The 26,000-nt window shown below is 51.7% G+C and overlaps 11 protein-coding genes across 11 annotated transcripts; 6 read left to right on the top strand and 5 right to left on the bottom strand.

The window, feature by feature from the left end:
* Positions 1-230: 230 nt before the first annotated feature.
* Positions 231-1,196, bottom strand: VTP21DRAFT_8756 (uncharacterized protein; the record flags this gene model as incomplete). The annotated part of the gene is made up of 4 exons (XM_069399641.1): positions 231-403; positions 458-690; positions 747-849; positions 911-1,196. The coding sequence occupies 4 exons, from the start codon at positions 1,194-1,196 to the stop codon at positions 231-233; spliced, it is 795 nt and encodes a 264-aa protein (XP_069255038.1).
* Positions 1,197-2,350: 1,154 nt separating this feature from the next.
* VTP21DRAFT_8757 (uncharacterized protein) lies at positions 2,351-3,189 on the top strand (the record flags this gene model as incomplete). Its single annotated transcript, XM_069399642.1, has 4 exons — positions 2,351-2,426; positions 2,490-2,533; positions 2,602-2,663; positions 2,733-3,189. 4 exons carry the CDS (start codon positions 2,351-2,353, stop codon positions 3,187-3,189), a joined length of 639 nt encoding a protein of 212 aa, XP_069255039.1.
* A 338-nt stretch (positions 3,190-3,527) lies between these two features.
* On the bottom strand, positions 3,528-3,830 carry VTP21DRAFT_8758 (uncharacterized protein; the record flags this gene model as incomplete). Its single annotated transcript, XM_069399643.1, has 1 exon — positions 3,528-3,830. The coding sequence occupies one exon, from the start codon at positions 3,828-3,830 to the stop codon at positions 3,528-3,530; it is 303 nt and encodes a 100-aa protein (XP_069255040.1).
* A 287-nt stretch (positions 3,831-4,117) lies between these two features.
* On the bottom strand, positions 4,118-4,652 carry VTP21DRAFT_8759 (uncharacterized protein; the record flags this gene model as incomplete). The annotated part of the gene is made up of 2 exons (XM_069399644.1): positions 4,118-4,497; positions 4,556-4,652. 2 exons carry the CDS (start codon positions 4,650-4,652, stop codon positions 4,118-4,120), a joined length of 477 nt encoding a protein of 158 aa, XP_069255041.1.
* A 481-nt stretch (positions 4,653-5,133) lies between these two features.
* On the top strand, positions 5,134-9,519 carry VTP21DRAFT_8760 (uncharacterized protein; the record flags this gene model as incomplete). The annotated part of the gene is made up of 5 exons (XM_069399646.1): positions 5,134-5,742; positions 5,817-6,071; positions 6,142-8,451; positions 8,546-8,931; positions 9,024-9,519. 5 exons carry the CDS (start codon positions 5,134-5,136, stop codon positions 9,517-9,519), a joined length of 4,056 nt encoding a protein of 1,351 aa, XP_069255042.1.
* Positions 9,520-10,062: 543 nt separating this feature from the next.
* VTP21DRAFT_8761 (uncharacterized protein) lies at positions 10,063-14,726 on the top strand (the record flags this gene model as incomplete). Its single annotated transcript, XM_069399647.1, has 5 exons — positions 10,063-10,159; positions 10,278-10,789; positions 10,854-11,610; positions 11,693-11,799; positions 11,874-14,726. The coding sequence occupies 5 exons, from the start codon at positions 10,063-10,065 to the stop codon at positions 14,724-14,726; spliced, it is 4,326 nt and encodes a 1,441-aa protein (XP_069255043.1).
* Positions 14,727-15,751: 1,025 nt separating this feature from the next.
* On the top strand, positions 15,752-16,024 carry VTP21DRAFT_8762 (uncharacterized protein; the record flags this gene model as incomplete). Its single annotated transcript, XM_069399648.1, has 1 exon — positions 15,752-16,024. One exon carries the CDS (start codon positions 15,752-15,754, stop codon positions 16,022-16,024), a length of 273 nt encoding a protein of 90 aa, XP_069255044.1.
* A 746-nt stretch (positions 16,025-16,770) lies between these two features.
* Positions 16,771-18,498, bottom strand: VTP21DRAFT_8763 (uncharacterized protein; the record flags this gene model as incomplete). The annotated part of the gene is made up of 1 exon (XM_069399649.1): positions 16,771-18,498. The coding sequence occupies one exon, from the start codon at positions 18,496-18,498 to the stop codon at positions 16,771-16,773; it is 1,728 nt and encodes a 575-aa protein (XP_069255045.1).
* A 1,026-nt stretch (positions 18,499-19,524) lies between these two features.
* On the top strand, positions 19,525-21,281 carry VTP21DRAFT_8764 (uncharacterized protein; the record flags this gene model as incomplete). Its single annotated transcript, XM_069399650.1, has 2 exons — positions 19,525-20,415; positions 20,493-21,281. 2 exons carry the CDS (start codon positions 19,525-19,527, stop codon positions 21,279-21,281), a joined length of 1,680 nt encoding a protein of 559 aa, XP_069255046.1.
* Positions 21,282-22,685: 1,404 nt separating this feature from the next.
* Positions 22,686-23,318, top strand: VTP21DRAFT_8765 (uncharacterized protein; the record flags this gene model as incomplete). Its single annotated transcript, XM_069399651.1, has 4 exons — positions 22,686-22,810; positions 22,876-22,937; positions 23,000-23,174; positions 23,255-23,318. The coding sequence occupies 4 exons, from the start codon at positions 22,686-22,688 to the stop codon at positions 23,316-23,318; spliced, it is 426 nt and encodes a 141-aa protein (XP_069255047.1).
* Positions 23,319-24,140: 822 nt separating this feature from the next.
* VTP21DRAFT_8766 (uncharacterized protein) lies at positions 24,141-25,832 on the bottom strand (the record flags this gene model as incomplete). Its single annotated transcript, XM_069399652.1, has 2 exons — positions 24,141-24,468; positions 24,964-25,832. 2 exons carry the CDS (start codon positions 25,830-25,832, stop codon positions 24,141-24,143), a joined length of 1,197 nt encoding a protein of 398 aa, XP_069255048.1.
* Positions 25,833-26,000: the final 168 nt, after the last annotated feature.

Raw genomic sequence — 26,000 nt, forward strand, 5'->3', positions numbered from 1 at the left:
TATGAATTCTCTATGAGCATTTTATTGTGAATACACTCGCACAGCATCCATCCGCTCCTAACCACATTATCCTGGACTCTGCGGTCATAATGTACCACAAAGGATTCTGAGATCACCCAAGGACTTGAAACTATATCCTTAATATTTATTCTTTCTAGTGCTCTTCAGTTGATAATACAAATATGATATAGAAATGGCACGCACACACGCACACACGCACACAAAAAAAGTTATCGTGCTGTCACATCCTGTAGTCCCACTGATCGCTTCCGACGCTCTTCCAATAGGTCGATGTCGCTTGTGACGTTGTCGCCCTCGGTTACCAATAACTTTGCATTTCTAAAGTTGACTTCTGAGGGATCATTCACAGACTGGGTGGCGGTGAAGTGGAGCAAGCCTGCATCTACAGCTCCAAGTTAAATTATTGCTTTGTACATTGAAAAGGGCATCCTCTTACTTGGCTCTTGGGTGCCATCTATTCGTGTTGCTCGTCGTGTACCCACCAGAATGAGCTCCCCTTCAGCGTCGACATGATCTTCCAACCAGATATCGCCCTGATTGGCATCTCCTGTAGGCCGTCTTGACCCCAATATCCACTCTATAGGATGGGTGCTGAATTGATGGGTTTGTCGCGTAAACCCACTACTTGTGATGGCCACTCCAGACACGTGACTTGTCATCTTCACTTCTCTAGATAGACTACGGTTAGATTGGGAAAGAGGTGCAAGCACTCTAGGTGAACGAACCTTGCTCTATATTGAATGTCCGCCTTCTTTACGTCTAGTGGTAGCCCAAGTGATGGCTTTACGATAGGGGAGGCTAGAGAAATGATTTTTGTCACGAGGGCATCTAAGCAACCAGAAAGTTACATCCTTTTTTCATCCAACCGCAACTTGTGTATAATGAAAACCTTTTAAATCCTCAGGTATCGCTTGGGGGTTGGTGCCTTTCTTCTCCACATGGACCCAGAGTGGCACGAACCATGTCTTCCCACAACTTATTTCATACGCCCCATAGCCGGTGTATCCTACGGCAAGAAGAGCAAGTAATTTTGGAAATTTCGGGGATCGTATCTGATGACGAGGTAGAGTTATTGTCGGTGGATGCGTGCTAGAATGTCGGCGAGTGATTAATTGCAAGATGACAATAGAGCGGGGGATGGGGTGCGATCGTGGCAAGCATTTTAATAATGTCATGTTTTACAAAGAAAAAGCTCAGTCACAAGGTCTACTTCAAATTTATAAGCCACGCCTTGATTCTCTTTTCTTGATTCCTAAATACTTTCATTGTTTCGAGTAGTTTTCCATTTAATGGCGAAAGCACCGAAACTCTCACCCGCTGGCTATCGGTAAGTACACCTCTTTTATTGCTTTCTATTCTCCTTTCGCTCCTATCTGTTGAATGTTTCCATTTTATTGCTTGAATGCATCTGGAACTTTAAACATGAACAACCGTGTAAATTTATCTTTCTCTATTCTTGGCTTTGGGATAGGCTGCGTATGCTCATGGTGAGCGCCCCTATATTTGTGGCAACCTCTTGGATTCTGTATAAGCGATGTAAGTTCATTTCTTGAGGCTCTACTTATAGCTATTCTCATTCGCAGTGCAGAGATCACTGATTTCATGCCCATTCTCTCTCCATTTTCTACTCTTTTATTTGCAATGCGCTTTTATTTGCTGCTCCATTTTATTTTTTCCGGATGTTTCATATTCTCATGGGCACTGTTTTTGTATAGTGGTACTGGGTGAGGAACGAAAGTCCTTTGAGGGTCAAAAAAAGCTGTAATCTATAGAAGCAGTCCTGTTTTTGGGTTGGTGTCATATCAATCCCAGTCACAACACCTGCCACTTAAATTCTTAATGCAACCTGGGAACCGCGCTTCGAAAGGGGCTTGATATAAATATTTCCTTCTTCATTTTCCTACTGTTGCAACCATTAATTCCCTAGCCTATTGCTTCTTCTCCAAAAAAAAAGTTAAATAAAGGCTCGACAAATAAGGCGTCTGTCCATTGGGCTCCTAACCATCTCGGCAGTAACATTTTTAATCTATAACTCTTTTATTGTCTCACCCTGCTCCCCTACTTTTGTGCTCTCTCTTTTACTATTTCGCTTACCCCGCCTCCCAATTGGTTCGAATCGCCAATATCCAGTTTGGCAGCTAGATAGAGGTATAGCTTCTTTCTTTTTGATGTCTCTCCACGTTTTAATCGGTTGCGCTAATATTAACGGGCATATTATAAAACCTAGCCCATAAAACGACCCTTCTCATTTAACTAGAGGTAAAATCGGTTCTCCATTTAGATCATTTGAATTGGCATTGAAATCGCCCATTTGTGTTCACAGGACAGCATGATTGCAAGAAGATCGACCGAGCTGGATGTGAAACAAGGAATTCTTCCCCATTCAATTGGTCAACAAGTCTATGGTGAGTAGTAGCGTTTCTCTTGGAAAGGATGGGAATGCGCCTTCAACCCCAACGTTCAATTAGGTCACGAACGTCTTGATGACAAAGAGAAGTGGAACCAAGCAGAGGTATACTTTATTTCTGGGACTGTCTCCATTTCTCCGGGTATAGAGTAATCGATGTATTCTTGATATAGAACTCGCAAGCACAGGAATACAGCTATCAGACTGATGTTAACAAGGACACCCCCTCTAGAGAGTCAGTGAAGCCATCGAGCAATATTAGACTATCTATCCAACCTAATCCACCATTTTTGTGTACTTGTAGCTCGGTAGCACAGGCCAATGACTCACAAGCTTCTTCCACCGCAAGCAAGAGGGAGACCTCGCAGGATCCTGTCCGCCAACACTCCCAGCACGAGCCGAGCAATGAAGAGGGGCCCCGCCATCCTCTGCTTGGCCGTGACTCGGACGAGCCCGTGGAGAACACCCCCTATGCGGAAGCCTTACCCCACGTCCAGGGCGATATGGATGTGCTCCAGCTTCCTTCAGAGGCCGATTTTGATTCGATGGAGAGGGAGGAGCGAGAGGGGCTGTACCGGCGGATAGTGGAGAGGATGGAGGAGCTGCGGGAAGAATTTCGGCTGGTGGAGAGGCAGATGCGACAGGTGCGGAAACAGCTGAGACGCCGGAAATGGATGGCTGGGCATAACCCAGCCGCAGGTGAGGTGGTCATTGGCGGGACTGTAACACGGGCGATGAAGAGGAAGAAGAAGACGCGCTGAAGAAAACCGCCCGGGTCTGTATATTGATGAATGTCTGTCCTTTTACTATGTTAATATCTCAAACCAACTTGCACTTTTTTGCCTTCTATCTTTGTAATTTTGCACCATTTTTGTTTTCATTGCTGCTGCCTTTTTTTTTCTTTCTTTCTTAGATGAGAATAAACGAGGATATTTATTTAGTTTTATTTTCCCTTGTGCAACAACTATACACCCTACACAGGATTACATGATTATTTGTGGGAAGTGGGGAGGGTAAAGAGGCGGGATTAGCTAGATAGCCACGTAGTAGACAGGATATATACAAAACAAGAGACCAAATACAAATACAGCCCAACCCATCAGTGCTCCGCCAATACGCCAGCTAGCACGTCCCTTCGCTCTTCAAAGAGCCGCCGCACCTCCCCCAGCACGTGCTCCTCGTCTCGACTCAGATCCGGATTCCAGGCGAGCAGCTGACGTAGCATCGCGTGCTCTCCTCGGCTACGGTGCTGAAGCCAGAGCCGCGGGTCAGCGCCGGGGTGGCTAAAAGCAGGGGAGGAAAAGGGGGCAGCGTCCACGAGCAAGCGGGTCAAGGAGGTAAGGAGGCAAGCGGAGAGCGCGGCAAGGAGAAGGAGGATATGCGTGGGAACCGGATCGGGCATTTTTCAATAGAATTTGGTTGCTAATGAAGAGGAGGAGGAAGAGGGGCCGGCTGGATTTGCAAGCATAAAACAGGGGATATGAAATCGGGGTGGTACTGCTGGCACAGGAATTATGAGAAGGAGAGGGGTCGTGGCAGGGCTCCAAAACGGCAGCGCTTTTCGAGAGGAAACGGGAGAGGAAAACAAAAGAGAGCTGGGGAAAAGAGCGTTTACTTTAAAGGAAACGCTAGGGGCAGGCCGCCCATAAGCAATGTCCATAAGGTAAAACATTGCAGAGATCCTCTAAATTAAGCTCCTTGCTTACAGCATCTGCCGGGCGGGCGGATGCCCGCTTCAGGCGGTTTTCCGTGAGAAGAGGTGCGCGGCGCGGGCTTAGGGAGGGCGTGCGGCCTTATTTGCAGGCTCTTCTGCACACTTCGTCTCGCGTGAGCCAGGGGCTCGAGAGGGCACGCCAGGGCGGGGCGGCCCCATGGCACGAAAGGGAAAGAGGGCACGCGTGAGCAGGCGTTTTTCGGAATTAGGGCTTGCGCAAGCCACAGTGTAGCATGGCAGTGCCAGGGGGGGACAAGCGAAGTTAGTTTATGGTTGCAGCGAATGCAAATCCCCCCTGGCGCCATGCGATCAGAGGGCGATTCTGAGTTGTGGGCATCTGCGCGCATGTGAGTGGCTGGCGGGCATTGATAGGTAAAAGTTCTGTTTTTCTGTGGGTTTCTGAAATGCGGCACAACTGGTTGCGATTTGGAGATGGGCCAATCCGGGCCGCGGGCGCGTTCCTTCTAGAAGGGAGGCCAGACTCCGCGCCTGCGGCTCGAGCGGATCCATGCGCTGACGCTTGCCAGGGAAAATAGCGCAACCGTCGCAACCTTCTATACGGAACCCCGGGCGCCGTAGCCAGCTCCCGAGCTTTCTAAGAATTCACACTTTTTCTTCACGGCGGCCTCGCTGGGGCAATATAATGCACTGGGTCTCGACCTGCTTTTCCCGCTTTCCTCCAAAATCGGCTCCCGTCTCCCTTGTGCTTCCTCCCCAAAATTAAACAGCCCAAACAAAGAGAAAACACTTCTCTTTGGCCTCCTTATATTCCACCCGCTGTGCCCGAATTCTCCCATCTGATTCCATCCCAATCTCCTCGCCTCCTTTTCTCCTCTTCCGCCTCTCCCTTCCTATCCCTTTCCCGCCGCCCCTCCATCGCCCTGCTTTAGCTTAACCCATACTGGCATCGTGCTCAGCCCATACCCATCCCCCCCCACCCATTGATACAGTACACGTCTAATTCATTAAACAAAAACGTTAATTCCCCCGAATGTCAACCAACGAGGAATCAAAGCCCTCGCAAGAGGTGTCGCCAGGAATGGCACCAGAGGCTTCATCACAAGACACGGGTAACCATGTCGTGAACATCGTCGCCCCGGCAGAGCCTATTAAGGAGGAGGCCGGCGCACCTCATCCCTCGCCATCCGAGGCAACTCCTTCCGACACAGCACCTTTTGCATTTAGCATTTCACAACTTCAAAACCTCTTGGATCCTAAGAACATCCAGCTCCTAAAGGACTTGGGCGGTCTACGAGGCATCATCCGCGGCCTCCATACCAATGCTACCCTTGGACTGGACGTACGGGAACCCACCCATCTTCCGCCTGTCAGCATTCAAGATATTCTACAAGAAAACACTACATCTGGTGTAAATAGTTCAGAGGTGGAGAAGGAGACGAGAGTCGACGTCGGAGCAGTAGCAGCAGCATCAGACCTAAGCGAAAAGCTCAATGGTAACTCCTCGCCCAGCAAGGTAGCCGAGACAAGTCCCGACGCTTTTGTGGAGAGGAAGCGGGTCTACGGAACTAATCGCCTGCCCACCAAAAAGACAAAGAACATTTTTCAACTGATGTGGGCCGCTTACCAGGAAAAGATTCTTGTAGGATATCAAATGGAGTCGTCTTGGTCCAAACCAAGTTGGCCGTGCACTAACGGTTTTCGTTGGATTTGTAGATTCTCTTAACCGTGGCCGCCCTGGTTTCCCTTGCTCTGGGAATTTATGAGGACGTGTCGACGCCCAACGAGATACAGCATGTTTCTAGCGATGGCACCTCCTCCACCGAATACAGTCCCGATGTAAGATGGGTAGAGGGGTTTGCCATTATTGTGGCGATCGCCATTGTCGTGCTTGTGGGAAGTTTGAACGATTACCAGAAGGAAAAGCAGTTCCAAAAGCTCAACGCCAAAAAAGAGGACCGTTTAGTGAGGGTAAGCTGGCACGCGTCGATTTGCACGGATGGGCATGGTGACTGACTGACCGTTTGCTGTCGTGCTTTAGGTGACCCGAGGCGGCGTCCAGAGCTATATTTCGATCCACGATCTCCTGGTGGGCGATGTCGTCCACATTGAGCCCGGAGATATCATCGCTGCCGATGGTGTGTTTATCTCCGGCCACAACCTGAAATGTGATGAGTCGGCCGCCACGGGTGAATCTGACGCGGTTCGCAAGCTTGACTGGGAAGAATGTTACCGGCGGTACGAGGCAAGCCTTTATGAGGATGACGCGCGCTCAGTGTCCGATGTTTCTGCCCTCTCTCCCGATGGCCTACGGGGGCCCCCGCTTCTCCCTCTTCCGGACCAGGATCCCACGGGGAACCTGATGCCACCAAGCACCGCAGATGCGCGTCGCCTCGACGCCCATGGAAAGAGGTCGCTGGAGAGGACCCATGTGCCAGCCGCTCGCGCTCACAGCCTTCCCGACCCTTTTCTCCTCTCCGGATCCAAGGTTCTGGAGGGAGTCGGCTCATACGTTGTGATCGCAGTGGGCGTGCACAGTTTCCACGGCAAGACGATGATGGCCCTGCGCCAGGAAAATGAAGGAACACCCTTGCAGGCGAAGCTCAACGATCTTGCCGAGAAGATCGCCAAGTTCGGGCTTGCCGCCTCGCTCACCATGCTGCTTGTGCTGCTGATCAAGTTCTTCGTTTCGTTCAGGTACGGCGTGCCTACCGCCACCGCCGCCGTGGATAACGTGGTCCAGATCATCATCTCCACGATCACCGTGATCGTGGTGGCCATTCCGGAAGGGCTTCCGCTCGCAGTCACGCTGGCCCTCGCTTTCGCCACAACACGAATGCTGCGCGACAACAACTTGGTGCGCGTGCTGGCCGCTTGCGAGACGATGGGCAACGCAACCACCATCTGCTCGGACAAGACGGGAACTCTCACTCAGAATCGCATGACCGTGGTCGCTGGTACCATTGGGGCTTACCTCCGCTTCACTGCCGATCCCACCGAGGAGAACGAGCGCCGGATGGCCGCATACCGCCGAAGCACGGGCCTGCTGTCGAAGTCAGAATCGGACACGCAAGCCACACAGCCATCGGCCGGCGGAGGAAGCACGATGATGTCGCGCGAGGAGACGGAGATCAGCCTGACGTACCTGAAGGGCGGAAAGCCCCGCGGGAACGTACCGCCTCCCCGGAAGATTGAAGCCATCAAAGATCTCTCGAAAGCCACTCCCTCCACCACCCTCAACCTGCTTCACGAAAACATCTGCATCAACTCCACCGCATTTGAGAGCACCGATGACCGGGGGCAGCCCGCTTTCGTGGGCAACAAAACGGAGACGGCCCTGCTTGGCTTCTCAAAGGATATCGGCATCGGCAACTACGAGGAAATTCGAAACCGGTACCCCGTGGTGCAGGTGTTCCCCTTCAGCTCGGATCGTAAGGCCATGGCCACGGTGGTGGAGATCCCATCGGATGGCGAGAACAAGAAGGTCTACCGCATGTTCGTCAAGGGCGCCAGCGAGGTGATCTTGAGTAAATCGCAGCGAATTGTAGAGACCACCAGCACGGCCACCTCCTCCCAGACCGAGCAGCCGGAGATTGTGCCGATCTCCGCCGAGATTAACAAGCGACTCCAGAAGATCATCGTCAGCTACGCGACCAAGAGTCTGCGAACGATCGGTATTGCCTACCGGGACTTCGAGTCGTGGCCTCCTGTCCCCACCCCCTCGCAACCCCTCCGCCTGGAGATCCCCGTTCCCGGCGCGCCCACCACTGAGGCGGATGCTGAACGGGAGGACGGCGACAAGGATGAGGTGAAGTACGAGGACCTGGTGAATGCGGAGGGCGGCCTCGTGCTCCAAGCCATCGTCGGTATCGAGGATCCTTTGCGGGAGGGTGTCACCGATGCGGTCCGACGGTGCCAGAATGCGGGCATCTTTGTGCGCATGGTCACAGGCGATAATATCCTTACTGCCAAGTCCATTGCCCGCCAGTGTGGCATTTACACCCAGGGAGGTCTGATCATGGAGGGGCCCACGTTCCGCCAACTCTCCTCCGAGGAGATGGACCGCGTCATTCCGCGCCTCCAGGTCCTGGCGCGATCGAGCCCCGAGGATAAGCGGATTTTGGTCAGCAAGTTGAAGGAGATGAATGAGGTGGTCGCGGTGACGGGTGACGGAACCAACGACGGCCCCGCGCTCAAGATGGCGGATATTGGATTCTCGATGGGCATTGCCGGCACCGAGGTCGCGAAGGAGGCCAGTAGCATTATCTTGATGGACGATAACTTCTCCAGCATTGTGAAGGCCGTGATGTGGGGAAGATCCGTCAACGACAGCGTCAAGAAGTTCCTCCAGGTAAATACTGAATGCTTTTGCCTCAGGGAGGGGGGGGGGGGGCGCATCCAAGGATAGACGGAGCCATACTTACCCCCTATGCTTTTCTCTCTAGTTCCAACTCACCGTCAACGTTACCGCCGTGCTGCTCACCTTCATCTCGGCTGCCTCCAGCAACGAGGAGAAGGCTGCCCTGACTCCCGTGCAGCTTCTTTGGGTCAACTTGATCATGGACACGTTTGCCGCCCTCGCCCTGGCCACCGACCCCCCCACCGACGAAATTCTCAAGCGGCAACCCGAGTCACGCCGCGGCCCTCTGATCTCCATCCCAATGTGGAAGATGATCTTGGGACAATCGCTCTACCAGCTTGCCGTCACCCTGATCTTGCTCTATGCCGGGCGAAGCATCATGTTGTACCAAGACTCCGCGGTCGACGAGAAGCGTTTGAGAACCTTGGTGTTCAACACTTTTGTGTTCTGCCAGATCTTCAATGAATTGAAGTAAGTCCCTCCTCCTCCCGCCTCTCCCGCCTCTCCCGATGGGGGGGAAGAAAGCAACGCACCCTCCGATACTAACCTGTCCTCTTATCTAGCTGCCGTAACCTAGGCAATGAGCTGAACGTGTTCCGCGGCATCCACCGCAACATCTACTTCATTTCGATCTTCTTTATCATGGTCCTGGGCCAGGTGCTGATCACCCAATTTGGAGGGCCTGCCTTCCAGACCTACGGTCTCGGCGGGATCGAGTGGGCCGTCTCGATTGTGGTGGGCGCCATCTCGCTGGTGGTGGGGGTCATCCTCCGCCTCATCCCCGACGAGCTTATCGAGTTCATCTTCAAGCTGTTCGGAGTCAACTTCAAACCCCTCTACGTCAAACCCCGTGTCACCTACAAGGCCAACAACAAGCAGATCGAGTGGCAGTCGCCCATTACCCAGGTCCGCAACGAGCTCTCGGTGTTCAAGTCGGTGCGTGGAGGCCGGCTCCAGGGCATTTCCCACGGCAAGCCCGAGACATCGCACCTGGCCGCGGCAATGCTGCCGTCGCTGGTGGCCACGAGCGTGGGGGCATCCATTCATGATGAAAAATAGAGTTAAATTAAGCTAACCATGGATAGTCTAATCATTTTGCTTTTGAGAAAAATACTGTTTATAATACTGCAATCTATTTATTCCTTTATCAGTGATCCGTATTTGTTTGTCTCTTCCTCTCCCTCCTAGTCCTGATTTATGAATAAAACCCCCCTAACGCCTAACCTTGCCCTAATCCATCTCACCTAATCTACATTAAAGTGTGCTCGTGTTGTTTTTGTTTTTCCCCGTTTTATCGAGAAAGAAACCTGCATAGCCAAACCCCTCCATCCATTGGGCGGAGCCGGGGGGAGAAGAAGAGGCAAAGGTTTGAAATTAGCTCCGATCCTATACGGTCGCGGTTTCATTATCTTCTTCCTGCTCGAACAGTTTAGCTTATTCTTATTTTTTGTATTCTTTTCTATCTTGATATACTGAATGCCGCCATCGGCTCTGGATCTCTGACCCCCGAGCTAGCCCACCCCTCCTTGGCTATTTATTCTTGCCGCACTTCGCATCCCCATTGACCCTCTATTCTCGTCGATACTTCTGCGCCCTTCAACCATGAAGCGGCACAACCTTGGACTTCGGCAATATGTCCTCTTGCTGTTACTAGCAACCAGCTTCCCGGCCGTCCACCCTAATCCCGTGTTCAACTCGAGTAAGTTTGCGCGTGTGGCCATTCTTCGGATGAGCCATTGTGCCTCAGTGTGCTAGTGTTTGCTTTTGTGCTCACCATTAACCTTTGAACTCCTGATCCCTCTTCCTCCCCCCTTCAGTCAACGCGGTCGACTTAAATGGAAATCAATGTCCGGCCTACACGAAACGTGATGCGGTGTGCCCCGTCCTTTGTGTGCCTGACATCTCACAGTGCCCTCAGCAGGTGGGCTCCGCCGCCTGTCCGTCCGGCATGAGCCTGTGCTCGGATGGAAAGTGCAAATCATCGTGCGGCCAAGCCAAAAATCCTTGCCTGTGCGGAAATGATCCTGCAAGCGCACCGCGCCAGTTCGTGCCGTGTTTTACAGGCTTCACGACGGATGTTCGCTACCACGCCTCGTCCAACACAACGGCAGCCACAAGACAGGCTTGCGAGTCGGCACTAGGGCTGTCCAACGTGTCCACCGCCTTTGATCTTAGCAGCCAAAATCGGTTCTGGTTGAATTGTCCGGCGCAGAATGCCGCGGCTTCCTTCACGTTCGTTGAAACGCAGTGGCTGGTGATCTGGATTCTACTTGGAGCGGTGGCAGTGCTGCTGCTGACGTGGGTGCTGTATAAAAGCTTCCGCGAACGAGTGCGTATTCGTGCCCTATTGCCGAAGGCGGCCCCTCCTATCATTAACTCTAATTTTATGACAGAATGTCCGCTCCCTCTTCAAACCAGCCCCTAACCCCGTGGTCGGTTCTAAGCAAAAGGGCGAGGGTGCTTCGGACGAAACGATGCAGTCGATCGACAAGGAAAAGCAACCGCAGATAACCGCGGAGAATAGCTCGGACACCGCGTCGACCGACGCCGAAGCCGACAGGATGGTTTTGCACGGCTATCGGAACGATATCTTTGGCACGGCCATGTTCTACCTCTTCGTCTGCTACTCGCTGGGCTGGTTCTGTTGGCTGGGGGTGATCACCGCGGATTACTACGGAGCGGTCAACGGCGTTGAGTTTGGCCTCTACCTGGACTTCTTGACCTCTTCGGCCACATTTATTGCGGTTTGGTATGCCACCGCCATCTGGATCATCGTCGTGGTCACGATACGGAAGCGCGTCCGCAACTTCTTCCGTATCTTGACGCCCCCGTCCCAAGGGCATGTGGTGCAGATTGAGAAGGAGAGGCAGCCGCTTATTTTGCTGGACGAGGAGTCCTTTTTGCTTGATCTCGTGCGCCGGCTGGAGGCGATCGTCATGCATCTGACCAGATGGGACAGGATCGTGGTCACCGTTCCCCTGGAGCACACCGCCGCCGGCACGAAGTACTTCAACTTCCAGTGCACGCGATACGTGTACAGCGAAGAGAAGGATCGATTCGACCCCTATGCCTTTGACATAGGCTCTAGTCACGCAGAGCTGTTGCGGCAGTCCGGGGGTTTGCGAGAGGAGGAGGCCAAATTCCGCCAAGGTAGAGTTGACCCCATTGCCGGCTCAGCCACTTCTTTTGTTTTTGGCGGCTGCGGATTAACCCACGTTTTTGGATGCACTAGAACTGATCGGGCCAAACTACATCTCGGTCTACGTCCCTAGCTTCCCGGTCGCCATTCTCCTGGAGTTCACGTCGCTCTTCTACGTATACCAGGGACTCGTTTTATGGGTATGTTATTCTGTGAGGGGTTTCAGCACGGGGATCACAGGTTTAACAAGCTTGCGCTTTTCTTTCGTTTTCAGTTGTTCTACTATTATTCCTACTACAAAGTGGGGTTGGTGGACACGGCGGTCATCCTACTCTCCGCGATCATTAAAGTGCTCATCAGGCTGCACAGCGAAAAGCGCATCAAGAAAATGGCCGAGCATGTCGACCAGTGCAACATCCTGCGCGACGGCCAGTGGGTCGAGAAATCGACGTCGGACCTGGTCCCCGGCGACATCTTCGAGGTGACCCGGAACAGCACGGTCCCCTGTGATGCCATCTTGCTCACCGGAAATGTGATTGCGGACGAGTCCTCCCTCACGGGAGAGCCGCTGCCCATCCGCAAATTCCCGATCAAGGACGACGATGGTCACTACAACCGCAACACCGGCAAGAACAACACGCTGTTCGCGGGCACCACCATTTCGCAGGCCACCACGCAGGGGTTCGAGTCGGAACGAGTTTACGCGCTCGTCACCCACACCGGGACCCAGACGGACAAGGGCCAGCTCGTGCATAAGATCCTGTTCCCCAACCCGATTTCCTTCATCTTCAACGAACAAATCAAGCTTGTGATGCTCATCCTTCTGATCTGGGCGGTGGTCATCTTTGGCATTTGCGTGTGGTGGACGCGGTCCGCCAGGACTGGCGCCTGGTTCTATGGGATGTTTGTGATCTGTCAGCTCATTTCGCCGCTCCTGCCCGCCGCACTCGTGGTCGGCCAATCCGTAGCGGCCAATCGTCTGCGCGTCAAGCATATCTACTGTGTCGATCTTCCCCGTATTATTATTGCGGGCAAGGTGCAGATTTTCTGCTTCGACAAAACGGGCACGCTCACCAAGGAAGGCCTCGAGTTCCACGGTGCGGTCCCAGCCCTCCCGTTGGCTGGGAGGGGGGAGGGACTAGAGCCTCCACCGGATGGGAATGGGGAAAAGGAGGACGTCAAGGATGAGCAGGGCTCCTCCGCAGAAGCACAAAATGATGGCGCCACCAAGTTCGATGAGCTCTGTGGCGACTACGCGAGGCTCCCGCGCCTAATCCAGCTTGGGATGGCTTCCTGTCACGCCGTCACCACTCTCGACGACCAGCTGATCGGCAATCCCGTGGACATCGAGATGTTCCGCGCCACTGGATGGGCCCTACGCGCGGCCGACAAGGACTCGGACTTCCTCGACACCATCGACCCCCCCGCACAGGAGGCGAAGGGCCACGTGGGTCCGGTGCAGGTCGTGAAGCGCTTTGAATTTGTGCACGCGCGCGCCTCCATGTCCGTGGCGGTGCTCGACACGGTAACAGGACACTTGCACGTGTTCGTCAAGGGCTCGTTCGAACGCATCAAGGAGGCGGTCCGCCCGGAGACGCTGCCTGCCGATTTTGACGACGCGACCGCGAGCCTTGCGCGCCAGGGGTGCTATGTGCTTGCCATCGCGCACCGGGACCTGGGGCCGAGGGCGGATCTCGACGTGATTCGCGGGTGGACGCGGGACGAGATCGAGGCGGAGGTGGGCCTTCTCGGGCTGATTGTGTTCCGGAACAATCTCAAGAGCGACACGGCCGCGGCGATTGCGGAGCTGAAGCAGGGCGACACGCGCACGGTGATGATCACGGGCGACACGGCCCTGACTGGGGTCTACATTGCGCGGCAATGTGGCATGATCCCGGCGGACACCCGCATCCTCCTGGGGGACGTGGACACGTCGGGCGCCGTCACCTGGGTCGATGTCGACCGCATCTCTGCGGGCCCCGTGGAGCTCGACACCTCGAACCCGAGGACAGAACTGGCGGTGACGGGCAAGGCCTTCGTCAAACTCGCCGAGACGGACCAAATCCGGCCGCACCTCTTGAACATCCGCGTGTTCGCGCGCATGACGCCGGTGGACAAGGTGCACTGCGTGCAGCTGCACATGGAGCGGGGCATCACGGCGATGTGCGGCGACGGCGGCAACGACTGCGGGGCGCTCCGGTCCGCGCACGTGGGGCTCGCGCTCTCCGAGGCGGAGGCCTCGATCGTCTCGCCCTTCTCGACCAACCGGCGCACCATTGCCTCGTGCGTGGAGCTGCTGCGGCAGGGCCGCGCGGCGCTGGCCACGAACCTGGCCGCCTACAAGTACTTGATCATGTATGGGCAGACGATGGCCATGTTCAAGATCTTCACGTTCTACTGGTCGACGTCGTTGTCGCAGCCGCTGTGGATCGTGGTCGACGCGTTCATCACCGTGCTGATGTCGTGGGCGGTCACGCAGTCCAAGCCGGCCAAGCACCTTGCGCCCAAGCGGCCCACCGCGCAGATCCTGGGCCCGCAGACCATGGCCTCCACCATCGGCCTCGTCGTCATCGACTATCTCTTCCTGTCGATGATCATGTACTTCCTGTACCAGCAGGAGTTCTTCCGCTGCCACGAGTTCAACCCCGAGAGCGTGGACACGTCGAAGTGGTGGCTGCTCGGCGACAGCTACGAGGCGGAGCTGTCTGGGTTCGTGGTGCTGTTCCAGTTTGTCAACGCGGGCGCGATCTTCAACTTCGGGTACATGTTCCGCCGTGCTTGGATCCGCAACTACTGGCTCGTGGCGATCTGGGCGGTGTACTGCATCCTCATCTCGTACGCGATGATCGCCGACCCGAACCCGCTCGGCTGCATGTTCCGCATGAACTGCGGCAACCCGCGGGTGCTCGAGGACCTGGGCTATCCCCGCCCCTGGTGGGAGATCGAGCCCTACAACCTCGAGCAGGGCCACAACGTGATGCCGTACGCGTTCCGGTGGAAGCTGTGGGCGCTGTGCGTGGCGAACATGCTGGCGGGCCTGCTCTGGGAGAAGCTCGTCATCCTTGGGCCGGTGCGCGCGTACTTCGCCCGGCGGTATCCGGTGCGACAACACCACTTCAAGCTATAGCATTGGTTTCCCTTTTTTTATTCTATGTCGGTACGGTTTTGTTTTGTTCCACTCTAATTTCCTTAATGTTTACACTCTATTCTATTTATTTTGAATGGCGATTATCCTATCTTCCATTATTTTCATCTAATCCCTTTTCATATATGATCTTATTTCGAGCAGCTAGCCTTCTCTAGTATTCATGTATCATTAATATATTTAATGCGTTTCGCCTCTCCCCCATTCACTTGGATTGGAGAAGAATTGAGCCACTTTCTCATGAAGATTTCGCCAAGCCACTGATGAAATGGCTTAATGAGCACCGTAAAATCATAAAATTGGGCGTTCCTTGCAACTTTTTGTAACTTTCACTAAAAACGCCACGACATAGTGCGTGTAGTAGTTTCTTACACGCACTATGTCGTGGTGATTTGTTATCTGCGGAAGTTTGGTAATAAAATCCGTTGAAATTTCTAGTCATCTCTGTCCTTGGAAAGGAGATAGGAGATTAGGTATCTTCTGGTTTAGTGACTGGATCAGTTGACAAGAAGTGCAATTGGATATATATCAACGTTCCTCAGTTTCCATCTTGGGCCAATACAGCTCTTCTGGAAGTAATTCCGACGTCTACGTCGAGGATGTAGGGTATCACGGAAGAGAACGTCTCTGATAGTGACAATAACTGGCTCGTACTAGTTTTTCGCTAGCAACTGCAAAGAGGACCGTGCAAGTATCTGGATCAACCTCAACCATTATTTTGGCAATGAAAGTCCTCAAAGTTGTTGACAATCGGTTCTGCTCTTTGCCCATTTGTACAAACGGATATTGTGGTTGTTTGACTGACTGGAACTCGGTGATTTCTCCTGCGTCTTGCACCGGTTATGATCACGATCAAAAGTTCACTCTGATACTTCGCATCCTCGCACTGGACACTAAAGACAGCAGTGCCTTCAATAATCCAAGGCCCATGTATTCTTTACGGAAGATAATTTTATTCCTGTGGAGCTCAAGTTAGCATCAGCTAAGCCGTTTATGCATACCCGACCATGGAGTTATTAGACTGTCGCTGGCTTCAAGAGATGCACGACGCTTCCGGCTCAGCGCACCCTGGGAGGAACAAGATGTTGGAAGTACTTCGGTGGCAATTGTATTGGCCCAAGATGGACGCTGACGAGCGTTGCCGTTTATCTAGTTGTACCACTTGGCAATGGAATAGGCTGTTAATCAGAAGACGCCTGGCCTTCTATTTCCGTTGCATGAACCAGGACGGAGAAAAAAGGCAGGACTTATCAATGGACTTCTGTATCCAACTTGCTTGAACTGTCGATGGCTATGACGCACTGTGGGGAGAAATGGACTGTTTGACCCTACACGCTCATTTTTTTCGCATTCAACGGCACCATCGACGCCTTGCGACTGCAACAGGACGGCTCATTTACACCTCTCATGATCTGCAATATGGATTTATGTTGATTTATTATTATTGTTAAATTATTGTTAATAAAGACCAAGCTTCTATTATTGCCAATATCGTATTGTCTACCTATCGAACCTACAACACTTGGCAAGCGTACCAGGGGGTGGGAGAAACTTTTCAAAGTATTTCACTTCTAATCGAATTCTATTATATTTTATATCTATATCCATGTATGCATATCCGAGGAGATATGGATGCGTTCAGATCATCTCGATAAACTATACAGATTTTATTTGGTGGAAATGTGTAGGAGAGGGGGGGGAATAGGACAAGGATAATAATAGATAAGAAGTAAGGAGAGTTAATAAAACAGATACAAATTAAGGAAATAAAAATAGAAAAAGGTGAAAATATATAGTATAAATCCACGGTTAGAGAATATAAAATAGTGGGTGGCCATAGAGATGAAGAATCATGCAAATATGCTGTAGGTGAAGGAAGTGAGAGAGGCGAGCAAAAGGAGGAAGGGGGGGGGGGGGGGCGTGGTAGAAAACAAAGAAAACAAAAAAAATGGTACGTACAAGGAAAAAAAATAAATCAAAGGCAAGCAGGAAAACAAAAAAGTACAATGAGAGCCCATGCAGTGCTTCACCAGAATTTTAACACCCGGCCCACCATCTTGTCCAGCACCCCCCATAAACAGGCCGTGAAGATGGCTCCACGGACGAAGAACGCGGTCCAATAGCGCATGCCGCCCTGGAGGTGGTGCATGACGTCGTAGGGCCCAACGCTCTCGAAATCCCCCAGCCCAAGAATATCGACCACAGTCGGCAAACTGCACCCAAGCGCAAGCAGCAAGCAGGTGTTCAACGCTAACTCCTGCAGCCCCAGGCGACCAAACCGCGGCCGAAGCCGATCGAACGGCGCGACGTGGTATGCGCCCACAATCGCGGCGAGCGTAAAATAGAGGATCATGACCACGTCCAGCACAACCTCCTCCACGCCCTCCCACTTGGTTCCGCTGCGTATCAGAAACCCGTGCTGTAGCGCGGTCGGGATCTTTTGCTCCCACAGACCCCACACCAGGCTTCGGGCAATATGCAGCATAAGTAGGGCGTAGAGGACGAGGTTGACTGGAAATATGAGCAGGAACGCAAGATTCCGGACGATGGGCGACTGGGACACCTGCTCCTCAGCTCGCTTGCGCTCTTTTTCTATAGCGGCCAGTTTCTGGACGATCTCGTCGCGGGTGGGGAGTTTCGGGTTCGGGGCGGAGGAGAGGGAGGAGGCGGAGAGCGAGGAGGAGATGGACGAGGCGGGGGTGTGCCCGAGTCTGGCGGACCCATTCGAAGATAGGCCAGGGTAGGCGGGGGAGGCGGCGGCGGCCTCCCATTCTCGAGTCAGCCTCCGTCTAGGATTTATTTTGGGTGGAGGCAGGGATGTAGACCGAGACACGCGGGGCTTCCCGGCCAACGCCATGAACGCCTCCCACTTTGTGTTCGGTACGGATGCGGACATATCTCTCCTTATGCCCGTGGAATACCGCTTTCTCCGCTCATCGGCGTCGTAGAACTCGGCGACTTCCAGTTTCCGCCGATACATCTCGCCCTCAAATTGGAGCTGGGCCAGTCGATGCTTGTGTTTGCGACGATGATTCAGCCGCAACGGGAGCGCGGCCACCCCCTCGAATATGGAGAGCAGCCCGCGCGGCACTGCGCGCACGCACAGCAGGGTTCCTCCAAAACAGGTCGTCAAGTTCAGGAAGAACCAATCGGGTATATCCACGTGCAACAGCAGCTTCGTCACAAACACGAATCCATACACCAGCGCACCAACTAGAGCAAGCGACACCAGGGTTTCGCGCGCCTTGGCCAGGAAGCTGAAGTGCTGTGCACTCTCGTTGAAGAAATAGGCAAAGGGGACGAGGAGGAAGAGGGCGACATTCCCGCCGATGAAAGTGTAGTTCCAGAGGGTGTTGAGCAGACTCTCGTCCAGCCATCGGAGTGCATGGAAATGATGGACCTCTTGTAGCAGCGCCGTCGCAACCATGGTGGATGGCAGCAACATGAATCCGGCGAGAGCAAATGCAAGCGCAGAGATGCAGAGGGTGAGCGGGATCAGGGCATCGGCTCCAACAAATTCGTCATCAATGCGATCATCGTCGTATTCCTCGAGATGCATGCTCTTCGATTTTAGACGGCGCCGCAGACGACGGACAAGAAAAAGCGCCAAGAACCAGAGGGCAAGAAAGCTGAGGAGGGCAATGACATTTTCGCGTACTGCGCTGTAGAAGCGCTTGGCTTCGGCGTCATCGCGTGGAGACGATGGGATATTGTCTATGTGAAAGGTCGATAAATTGTGTTGTTCTGTCGACATAGCAAATACATTTATGCTGGGTGAAATGGTATATCTATTTGATAGAGAATGGACCGACCATAATAAAGGCACCTATTTTTAATAAGAGGATTTTTCTTTCTTAAAAAAACAACAGTTTGTGCTACGTCATAAATTTTGTATAAGTTTGCAAATCTCCACCCCAAATCAATGGGAATGATTATGGTAATCGAGTAGTGCACCATTGACGTGTATTCTCTTCGTTGAATCTACCGCAGCCATTCCTCTGCTTAATACGTGGCTTCCTTTGAATGGCCCTCACGGCCACAGTTAATATTGCTAGACGAAACCGCTAGTGTTTTAAAGCACAAGCCCCTATGAAAGCAACTCTCGCTGTTCCAAACACCAGGTATCAAGTATTAATCAATCCATAAGGGTTACTTGGCTATTCCAGTTGAGTTTTTCCTGATGTCAAAAACTCACTTGTCTGAATTTCCTTGCATCCACTGCTAATGTAACCGTCTTTATTGGAGACTTTCATCCTTTGAAATCCGATAGAGGACAACACTTCTGAAGCTGCCAGGTTCTTTGAAGCAAAAAGTTCAATACGATACGCGAGGGGCTGTCCTAGGGTTTGAACATTCGCAGTCACACATGGAATGATTGGCAATATGCCTATTTAATGAATATTCAACAAATGAAATACGTGACGAGCATCCTCAGTGATTTCAAGGGGCGGCAGGGCGTGACTAGTCCCTAACAGCATGCAAGTCCAGCCAAGGGGCATGATCCATCTGGCCGGCACATCTCTGTGAGAGCGGCCCCTACGTCACCCAATCTCTCTCTGTGTAAGTCGCAGGAACGAAGAATTATTCACAAGTGGTAGCACATCCCAATTCAGCATAGTGTTCAAAACTTTATTAGTCCCCATCTTGATTTGTACTTTTTCTTTCGTACCAGCATCGCGATTTCTCACTCCTTCAATCTCTTCATCTTTGCAGTGCCCTTCTACTCTACTCTCTCCCTCCTCGCCATTCTCTCCTTCCATTGCTGTGGATTAAACAAAGAATGGCTCTTTGGCTCCTCTCTCTTGCGCTCATTCTCCTGCCAGCTGCGGTTCAGGCACTCTGGCCACTTCCACGCGTCTGGTCACAGGGGCAAACTACCGTGGAACTGAGTGGCGACTTTCATTTCATTCTTACTGAGGATGCCGATCCGCTGCTCCAAAAGGCCACACAACGCTATCATAATCTCATCCTGCAGGAAAAGTTTGTGAATCCCGTTCCAGATAGCTGGCAGCAGCCAGGCAAAACCCCATCCAGCGAGACCGCAGCGCCAGCCAGCAGCGACAAACACACCACAGAATCTATCACCTCAGTGCGCGTTATAGTGAACACGACGCAGGCTGGCAAGTATGCAATCGATTCGGATGAATCCTATCAGATTGACGTGCCTGCGACGGGAAGCGAGGCAACCATCAGAGCTAAGACTGTGTGGGGAGCGATCCGCTCGTTAGAAACCTTCTCTCAGCTGGTCACCTATAACAAAACAAGCGATTCCCGTGTGATTCGGAATGCTCCTTGGAAGATTGAGGACGCGCCTGCCTACTCCCATCGTGGAATTATGCTCGACACATCGCGCAATTTCTTCCCCGTTAAGGATATCCTGCGCGTGCTCGATGGAATGGCGTATAGCAAACTGAACGTGTTCCACTGGCACATAGTCGATTCCCACTCGTTTCCTTTTGGATCGGAACGGTACCCCGAGCTCTGGCAAAAGGGTGCCTATGGGGAGGATATGGTCTACACGCGGGAGGACGTGAGGACCATCCTGGAGCATGCCAATGAGCGTGCTATTCGCGTGATCCCGGAAATCGATATGCCCGGGCACACCTACTCCGTGGGGCTATCCCACCCGGACCTGGTGACATGCATGGATATGCTCCCGAACTGGGACAAGGTAAGCGTGAAGTCCTTCGGCTAAAATCAGCAGCCCAGTCCTGACACCTCCCCTCACTACCCATCTTTGGCCCCTAGTACGCTGCCGAGCCCCCCTCTGGCCAACTCAACCCCTTGCACAATGGCACTCTGGACCTAATTGGCGGTCTCGTGCAAGAGGTTTCCGAGTGGTTCCCGGACAACGTCGTCCACCTGGGCGGGGATGAGATTCAGCCCAACTGCTGGAAGGAGAACCCCACCGTCATGCAGTATATGAATAGCAGCGGTATCGCGGATTTTAACGGGGTGCTCCAGCACTTTTTCGAGAAGGTGACTGGGGTGGCGCGCGCGGCAGGAAAAACCCCTATGACGTGGGAGGAGACGGTCGTGAGCCACAACCTGCAGCTGGGCGACATCGTGGTGCAGGTGTGGAACGACCCCGGCTACATCAAAAACATTACCTCGCGCGGCTTGCGCGTAGTGGCCTCTCCCCACGACTACTACTACCTCGACTGTGGGCTGGGCGACTTCCTGGGGAATCAGACCGACTCCGTGTCGTGGTGCGATCCATACAAGACCTGGCAAAAGGTCTACTCGTTCGATCCCCGTGCGAACCTCACCGAGGCCGAGGCCAAGCTTGTCCTGGGAGGAGAGGTTGCCATGTGGACCGAGCTTGTCGACCCGAGCAACCTTGAGGTGCGGCTGTGGCCCCGATCTGCCGCTGCTGGCGAGGTGCTCTGGTCCAATCGGCAAGACCAGGTGACCGCACTGTACCGACTGCATGAGCATCGATTCCGCATGCTGTCCCGAGGAATCCAAAGCACGCCACTGCAGCCTTTGTGGTGTGCAAGGAATCCAGGACATTGTAATGCGCCCTTTCCGAAATAGCGATCCCCGCTACTCTGCCGTGTTTTGTTGTTCGCCATGTTTACCGTGCTTCTTTCTATTTATTACTAATTTTCTAAAATCTTTTTGGCGCCTGCTTGTGCTTATTGGTCAGCACGTCCTCTTCTCTTTATGCTGGATCCTCTTTCCAAGTGTAATATTTAGTCCTTAATGTAATGACTCTGCATCTTCTACCGTGGAGATTTGGCTTTGTCTAAGATGGTAGACATGCCCGTCTAAAGATTCCTTATAGCTGTCTAATCGAAAAAAAAGAACCCCAAATCATGGTGCGAATGTTATTTTTTGCCACACTTCTCTTGTGGCGGGTTTTCGTTTGATTATGTTATTATAAATTATATATATAAACTGTAGCAACTCTCATTCTTCTACAGGATCCAAGAGGGTGTTAACGTGCTTGCACCACGCGACAAGAAATTTGATAGAAACTGTAATCATTTGGGTCGAAATTGGATGGTAATATCTATGAGTTGCTGTATCTTTAATGCTTCACAACACTAACCAAGCCTATTATAACACCGTGTTCAATAGGAGAAGAGATGAAGTTTATTAGAATGTGATATTGAGCAATGCAAACTTGAAAAGATTAACTTTATCAACAGTATTAATCGCCTCTGCGTGATTATCAATTTGAACTTAAAATAGAATGGTAGAGCAGGACGGCTAGAAACTCGGTGCATTTCTATTACCGATGTTCACCGAAAGAGAAGAATATCTATAGAGGTGGAGAAGGGCCTCCTAACAATTGAATTATTCCAAGCCAGCAATCATTCAATTGACATATTTCTACGCATAGCTCCTTTTATATACTTAACAAGTCTCTGCATTGGATAAAGAAAAGGCTTGATTCATAAGGAAAATACGCTGAAAAATCTCGAAACTTCAAGTGTTGGTAGAATGTGGAGTTACTAGAAGTGCAGAACTGATAGTGTTGGTTTATTTGCAACAATGATGCTAGCCGAGCAAACATTTTCAGAGTTTTCACCCTTTTGGAGATAGCATAGGTGGGCTAACAAAGTAGAGTTTTGTTCATTCGTCACCAATTCTGGACCGATAAACGAAGAGTTTGCAAAAAAACAATATTATTGTTTTTTTGCAAACTTGGTCCAGCTTGATATTATCAAGCTGGACCAAGTTTGGGTTTCACGCCCTACTGTGCTCGCTTTGATTGAATATTAACGCAAGTGCTTCGATGCTTGCTCGCCCGTTTTCAAGCTTGACACATGCACTTCAGTGCATAGTCACATACCAAGCCCCGATTATCCCTTTCCATATTTCTTCTCTCTGATTCCCTGATGTCCCAATATGGAGTTCCCATTTGAGATTTTCTCACCGACTCTATGCACTCCGTAAGCTCTTGGGCTTGAGTTTGAGATCGCGAAAAAAAAAATGCAGCGTCCATCCCAGTGTCTCTTAGCAGTTATTTTACTCATCGTGACCATCTCAGCAGTTCTTGCCGTGGATGTCACCAAGGAGGGCCACAGTAACTATGGGCATGGAGAACAGGCCAAAGAGTAAATCCTATCCATGGACTTACGCGCCGATCCAATAGATTGACGACTTTTTTTATTTTCCATAGGCATGTGAAAGAACACTTGCCGCCGGGGATGGCAGAGAAGTTGAATGAAATGGATGAAAATGGTTTGTAGAGCACGTAGAGAGATCTTGGTAGCACCTAGTGGCTCATTTCCACCACTTTCTAGATGTCCTCTACTACCTGTTTACATTGCATGACTACAATAAGGATAATCACCTGGATGGTCATGAGCTCCGGCATGTTTTGACGGACGTCGAGGAGGGCGATAATCCGCTTCCACCGCTGTCGGAAATCGATAAAACAGTGGACCATGTGTTGCTAGAGGACGATATCGATGGGGAGTAAGTGAAGCTTCTCCTGCCTCCTTTAATTCTTCTTCTTCTCTCTCTTGGGTCCCTCTCACCTCCCATTCTGGTCCTAGTGGCAAAATCTCATGGGAAGAATATCTGGCGAGTCAGGAGTACCACCGGGGCACAAGCGAGTGAAATCCAAGACCTTTTCCTACCTTGGTGCGTCTAGCTGGGCATCTGTATATAGGTAGGATTCCGTCTAGATTTCCCTGCAACGCGCGATCCTAATCCATACTTTTGTGACAATCGAATTCAGCTGTATACCATGGCTCAGTCTAGATGGGAAAAATGCGAAAAATGAAATGCTGGCTTGTGAGTTTATTGGGAGAGAGGGGAGGAGCGAAGAATAAAGCTACTAATTAGAAGCTCTTATTACACGGAGAATAATAGCAATAAACTTGTCTTGTGCCCTTGAAGAATGAAAAAAAAAATTTGGGAGACCAATTCGATTAGGCCTTATTTCGATTTAATCCAATATTCGCTTATTAACACCAGAGTACAATTGCGGAAAACTTAATATACTGTGACTCGGACGCCGCCATTTTTCCAGGTTATTTTTTTTTAGTGTCGATATAAAAGCGAAGGCGAAAATGACCAGGACATTATTTTTCTCATCCCCTCCCCTTTCTTTGGCCCATCCTCCTATAACCCTTCTTGGCCATTCGTGCCAATTCTTTTCTTTCTCCTCATACCAGTTAGTTTAAGTTGTGGAGTAATTAGGGTAAAGTCTAGCTAGAACTAGCCTTCGTCAGTTTTTTTTTTCGTATTAGCTAGTGTTGTTTTAGCTGGATTAGTCGTCGGTAGTTCTCTTAAGGTTTTCGTTAAAAAAATTAAGCGCTGCTTCATTCTCAGCACGTTCGCCCGCATTCCTCCCCACCCGTTCACCTTTCTCTCCCCTCCCCCCATTAACTCTCCACCTCGGTGGTAATTGTATATTGAATAGAACTCACCATGTTCTCAACAACCCTTATGTCGTTTGGCACTCCCTCCCCCTCTCATTCCCCCAGAAATATTTCCAGACCGCGCATCCAAAAAAGAGTCCAAAACGCGTCCTTTTCGCCGTATGGACCCATCCCCGCCCACGATGACAAAGAGAACTGGGATCCAGTGAGGCGACAGTTTAGTCACTGGCGTGAGAGAAGAAGACGCGAGGGCCATGTACTGGCAAAGAAAGCTCCGCTGGCGGAAGTGACCGAAGGGATGCGAATCCCGGAGGTTCACAGTGCACAGGTCCTGGTGGGCCCCGTGCCTATCGCATTCATGCGATAAGTCCATCTCTCCTAACCTATAAAAATATATAAAGATATATAAAGATATATATAAAGATATTTACATATAAAGACATGACATAGTAATCATATTGGTATATATAATGAACATTTGGATGGTGTATGTGTATAGGAACCTATAATTTATTGATTTGTGTGTACATGTATATATTACGTTTTTTTTTTTTTTACTAAAAAGCTCATCACCCCTCCACCCTTGATTGGGATGAGCTCTATTTTACATATTGCAACATTGGGATATTTTTATTCATGCCTTTGTATTTTAGGAAGCAATGAACAAAAGATATATATATATATGACTTGTGAAATATAGGTATTTACACAAAAAACAGAGTAAATAGGAAAAGGTGGGAGGAGGGAAAAAAATTAGCATTAAGAGTAACATTAAGGCCAAGAGGAGCATAACCAAGGGATGCGGGGAATAGGAGGAGGAGGAGGAGGAGAGGGGGGAGGGGAGGGGAAGGGTGCAGGGTCAAGACCAGCTTCTTTACCATCCCTGCATCTGGATCCCCTTTTTCCGCATGATCGCCTCGCGTTGCCCACGCCGGTAGGCCAATACACTCAGCCCCAGCGCCAGGACACATACGGTGCCCATGGCATACCCAATTGCAATGGTCGCACGCGCACGCAAGCAGATACTTGCCCAGTTCATCCCACTCACGGTGTCCACGCCCCCACCCTGCTGCTCGTCCTTCTTCTGGCACGCAATGGCCCGGATATCCTTGGGGTTGCCGACGAAGAGAATGGCGGAGGCGGCGTACCAGCAAGCGATCAGCACCAGATCCACCATGGATTCCAACCACGTGCGGCAGATGGGCGCCTCTCGGCGACGAGAGCCCGTGAGCATCAGGAGGATCTCCGCAAAGGCATAGATGCAGGTCACGATGCCCGTGCTAGTGAAGAAGTCCTGGCGAGAGGCGTTCACTTGGTCCTCGAACTCCTTGGTGGCCCGCTTGACCGAAGAGCTCGAAGTGGCGCTTAGACCCGCCGCAATCGCGGCCAAGACAAGCATCAGGATGCGGATGAGAAAGCGGGGATCTTTGGTCACATTTCGGCTGGGGGGCGGGGCGGGATCGAGGGGCCCGATGTCCGGGGCGGGCGAAGGGGAGGGAGCGTGCGATGAGCGGAGGTAATTCTTGATGTCTTCGTGGGGAGAATGGGTAGATGAGGGGGAATGAAGAGGGGAGGAGTGCGAGTTGCGCCCCATGGTTGGGGTGATTTGGAGAGCGGTGGGGGGGTAGGTGTGTTGTTGTGCAGAAGGATGCGAATGGTAAGCAGATGGTTGCGAAAGATAGTCATGCTGGGATCCGGGATACTGGGGTTCGTAGTATTGATCGGAATGAGCGTAGCGAGGGTCCATAGCTGTGTGGATGAAGGGGCGGGTCGCCGACTAGGATATTAATGGAGAGGGAAAGCTAGCTATGGAGTAAGGGGAGAGTAGAGAGGGTTGCAGCAATCAGAGCGGATGGACGAGGAGGCGAGAGCCATAAACACAAAGTTCAGATCACCCGCCTGCTTATTGGCCAAT

This window comes from Calcarisporiella thermophila (assembly GCF_041956535.1).
Source record: "Calcarisporiella thermophila strain CBS 279.70 unplaced genomic scaffold VTP21scaffold_4, whole genome shotgun sequence".
Lineage (NCBI taxonomy): Eukaryota > Fungi > Calcarisporiellomycota > Calcarisporiellomycetes > Calcarisporiellales > Calcarisporiellaceae > Calcarisporiella > Calcarisporiella thermophila.